Genomic DNA, 4,892 nt, shown 5'->3' with positions numbered 1-4,892 from the left:
GTTCACTAGTCACAATAGACAAGCTATGGAAAAAGCCCAGATGCTGTCTTGATAAATTAAGAATATATGGTGTGTTGACTCAATATAGTATTTTTCAGCCATAAAACACAAATGACATTTGCAGGTATGTTGATGAAACTGATCATCATGCTACAAGAAGAAAGGCAGGTTCAGAAGAAAAAGGTCACATGTTTCTCTCATAATTGGGAGATAGACCTATAAGATAAATGTCTATATAAATGTATACTTTTTTGGAATACTGGAGCTGCTTGAGAGGAGTAGGAAGAGCTAGAAGAAGACAAGAGAGGGTAGAGAATAGATAATATCAAAATACACTGCATTACTAAGAAGATGGTTTAATGAAATAGATGGAAAGCTGTTGAATATTTAGGTTGTGGGGGGGCAGTGAAAGAGAGAGTAATAGAGGGATTAAACTAAATAAAGTACAATATATTCATGTGTGAAATATTATGACAAAAGTCCTTTGAGCAATCAATATGGAGGGGATACAATAAATACCTCCATAAAGTAATATATGCCAATAAAGACCCTTAAAATGATGTTTTTTATAGAGAACAACAGTATAATAGCGCCACAGCCAATGAAATAATTCAAGATGAAAACAGAAACGGTGTCTTGGGATTGATCAAAATGAAGTACTTTAGCCTGAATAGGAAGCAGGAAATATATGTGCACATTCACCAAAATAGATGTTGATTCTTTGTAGCTAATTATGCTATTTCAGCCATGAGCCTTGGCACAGTACCACTGAGGATAATAAAAAATGAGGCACTGTTGAATTAATTATCTAAACTCACTTCCTGGAAATGTGGGGTCTGGGACTTAGTTCAATAGTGTAGTTTCACCACCTGGCATGAGTTGAGGAGTGGTGTTCCAGCACAGGTAGCCATGAAGAAGTCTCTACTGAACTCAGGTTTAACCAAGGATGAAGGCAGAGACAGGACAAAAAAAGCCAGAGATAGACAGACATATCCTTGGCAAGAACCTGCAAGTGTTGTCTGACAAGCTAGATCAGCAGGCTCCATTGAGGACAGGAACAAGAGCCTGGAGACTGTTTCATATAGTGTTATGAACTGAAACATCCCTTCATTTCTCAGTAAGAAATAAGTCCCTAGGAGTCAGTTGAGTGTGATCACAGGACTCTAATAACCAATATCAGATATATCATGTTAGTGATAGAGATGTATAGATATAATCTTAAAATGATTATATTAAATTCTGTTGAACAGGAAAACAATATCACCTTGAGACTTCAGTACAGTCACATAGCTCATAGTTTATTATGACATAAATTCATAGACATGTCTGCCTCACTTCTAAGTCCTAATCCTTTTCTAAAATCTCTCTGATCTTTATAATTTTCTTAAAATGAAAACAAAACAAAGTAATCCCCCAAACCATGGATTCCTGCACAAGAATAAAAGGTATTAAATTAGTGTCTTTAAAGAAAAACTAAAGAACATATATGTGGAAGGTGAGGCAATTTTAATTACAAATGTGTTTAGTTTCTGATAATATAAATGCAATTTTTAATATTAAAAGCATGCATATAGAATAATTTATTTGGACAAGTACACTGAATGGATAGTATCAATGTAATTAATGTTAATTAAATATCTTAATTTGGGTAGATAATCAACAGTGACTAAAATCCTATGATTTGCATTTTATGAACAAGTATGTCATTTCAAATTAGAGAGAACAAATACTGAAAAGACAGGGAAATATTTATTTCTTACAAACACTTTTAATTCTGAAATGCAACAAAAATATCCTGCTGAAATTTCATCCTTTTTAAAATTGGTTTGTTCTTATGATATTTGGAAGAATATAATATTTAGCACATTTCGCAGCTGAAAGATATATGAAATTCAGGAAGAGGATTTAAATGGAAAACTGTGCAACCATGCATGTTCTGAAAATAAAATGAATGCACATGAGAAGGTGAAAATGGGTTATATTTTAATGATAGGATTCATTATTCAGTTGAATACACATATGATTAACTACATTGGACCTTAGAATATACTATGACATCATCTAACATACAACCACTCAGAGATGATCACTATTAATATTTGGTTGAGAATCATTTTTATACAATATGCATATTTTTCATATGCAAGAATATACAAAATAAATTTACCTGTAGCAATTGAGCATTTCAGTTTTTAAAATTTAAACTAATATTCAATAATATTATAGAATTGTGCTATGAGGTCATTGAGGGAGACTGACGCCTCTTTCCAGAGACTTTCTCTATCTGCTTCTGTTGCACAGCTGTGGTCCAGTTGTCAATAGCAACCTATGTGTCTTCCAGAGTGAAGGCAAGAAAGAAAGTACATGAGCACACTGTGAGGTGCCTTGAAGAACTAATGAGGATTTCAGAATCTTAGTATGAAACTTCTTTCCTTCCACTGACACTATTCCTCCTACCAGATTTTTTTTGTTTGTTTGTTTCTTGAGATATGGTCTTTTTTTTTCATTTTTCTTTTATTATTCATATGTGCATACAAGGCTTGGTTCATTTCTCCCCCCTGCCCCCATTCCCTCCCTTACCACCCACTCCGCCCCCTCCCTCTCCCCCCCAATACCCAGCAGAAACTATTTTGCCCTTATTTCTAATTTTGTTGTAGAGAGAGTATAAGCAATAATAGGAAGGAACAAGGGTTTTTGCTGGTTGAGATAAGGATAGCTATACAGGGCATTGACTCACATTGATTTCCTGTGCGTCCTCCTACCAGATTTCATCATAGTCTAAAGTCAAGATCTGGAGTTAGATCTCTTATAAAGAGAACACAGTGCAGTGAAATGAAAGGAAGGGAGAGAGAATATATTTTTTCTGTTAAATTTTTAAGTGGTCCTTTTTGCACTGGTGTTGCTGGGAACAACACTTTGCTTATTTAATAATTGTTTGAATGGATCCTGCAGCACAACATAGTAAATAGCAAAGCAGAGCAATGAAAGAAAGAGGCAAGCTCATTGTTTTTATGAATTTTGAGTCTTAAATTGAAAATTTGTTCATCCTTATTTATTTATTAACTATTTATTTACTTATGTTATGATGGAAATTTAAGAATAATAGTATATAGAAAAAATACAACAAGATCTAATCTTACTCTCTAAAGTTATCTTTTGAATCAGTAACTATACTTGTTACAATAGTTTTTATTAACTTACAAAGAACAGGTTGATTGTCTTACAAGAAGAGATGCTATACCTTATGACATGTCCTTGAGACCTTGATTATCTGTGAAGAAGGGAGGGATAAAAGACTCTTCTGTTTTGGGACAAGATGAATATCAATAATTACTACTCCTTGTATTCAACTCAGGTAACAAAGTAAGAAATGAAAAATTCCTTCAAAGTTTCATTGGTGAGAACCTATGTGAAAATACCAGAACTTTACTCCCAGAATCATCAATCATTTGGGACAAAATCCATGCTTTCACCTAGAACAAAATTTAGTGCTCATGAATTTTTCCAGAGCACCCTAAACATTCTTCTTTAGAGAGAAGGGAAAGCCAGTAATTGCTGAGCCTTATACTCAAGTTGTGTGCACTCAAAAAGAATGGAAAATATCATGAAGGTTGTTTGGGTGATGACCAATATCAACATACCAGCACATATTCTCAGAATATTCAAGAAGTTTTGAATGGAAAACAAAGTTTTACCAAAAGCAGAATTTGTTGCTGATTGCTTTTCTCAGAGCACCCTTCACATCCTTATTTCTTAAGCTATAGATAAGTGGGTTTAACATAGGGATCACAACTGTGTAGAAAACAGAGGACATCTTGTCTGTGTCCATTGAATAGCTAGAGTTGGGACGCAAATACATGAACAAGAGTGTACCATGAAATATGGCCACAGCTGTTAGGTGGGAACCACATGTAGAGAAGGCTTTTTGCCTGCCCTCTCCTGAGATCATCCTAAAGATGGTAACTAGGATGTAGCTGTAGGAGAAGAGGACAGTGAGAATACTGCACCCCAAAATAAAGACACCAAAAGTGAACATCACTATCTCATTGACGGATGTATCTGAGCAGGAGAGGGCTAGCAAGGGAGGGATGTCACAGAAAAAGTGATTGATAACATTCAACTTTGCAGAAGGACAATTGAAATGTGAAGGAGGTGTGGATTGCTGAATCCACCAAGCCTACAATATAGGCAGCAGCCACTATCTGTGTACAGATCCTCTGGGACATTGCAATTGTATTAAGAAGAGGATTGCAAAGGGCCACATAACGATCACAGGCCATGAGAGCGAACATGAGACACTCCACATCTGCAAAGGCTCCAAAAAAGTACATTTGAATGGCACATAAATTATATGGAATCCTCTTTTGCTCAGATAAGAAATCAGCCAACATCTTGGGAGAAACAGTGGAGGAATAGCAGACATCACAGAAGGATAAATTACTCAGGAAATAGTACATAGGTATGTGAAGTCTGGTGTCCATGTAGATCAGCAGAATCATCCCAAGATTGGCAATCAAAATTGTACCATAAACAAGTAGGAAAACCACAAAGAGCCCCTGTTGCACGTCCTGTCTTTCAGGAAGTCCTGAGAATACAAAGTCAGTAAAGTCAGTGTAATTCTCAACTGTCATCTCTCAGATCTGGAAATTCCTGAGTGGGAAAAAGGAAATGAAGTGAGGATTCATCATAACCATACTGTGTTCATACTTCAACTGGTGGTCTTTTGTTGCACAAATTTAAAACAGGATAATGCTGTAATTGCTGAATTTAAGCTGATTCTACTGAAAACACACCTAACTAAAAGCCAATAAGATGATAATGATATGCAACATGTATATGGACGTTGATACAGAGATTGTAGCACACAGTCATCTAAATTAAATCAAGCTGTT

At 35.4% G+C, this 4,892-nt stretch overlaps 1 protein-coding gene across 1 annotated transcript; it reads right to left on the bottom strand.

Moving 5' to 3' along the window:
- Nucleotides 1-3,691: 3,691 nt before the first annotated feature.
- On the bottom strand, nucleotides 3,692-4,631 carry LOC141417768 (olfactory receptor 5AR1-like). Its single transcript, XM_074056934.1, is given in 2 exon segments — nucleotides 3,692-4,123; nucleotides 4,125-4,631. Coding segments are annotated over 2 exon segments (939 nt in total).
- Nucleotides 4,632-4,892: the final 261 nt, after the last annotated feature.

This window comes from Castor canadensis, chromosome 1 (genome assembly GCF_047511655.1).
Source record: "Castor canadensis chromosome 1, mCasCan1.hap1v2, whole genome shotgun sequence".
Classification (NCBI taxonomy): domain Eukaryota; kingdom Metazoa; phylum Chordata; class Mammalia; order Rodentia; family Castoridae; genus Castor; species Castor canadensis.
The sequence above is the reverse complement of the archived record's forward strand: the minus strand, read 5'-3'. Positions and strand labels throughout refer to the sequence as shown.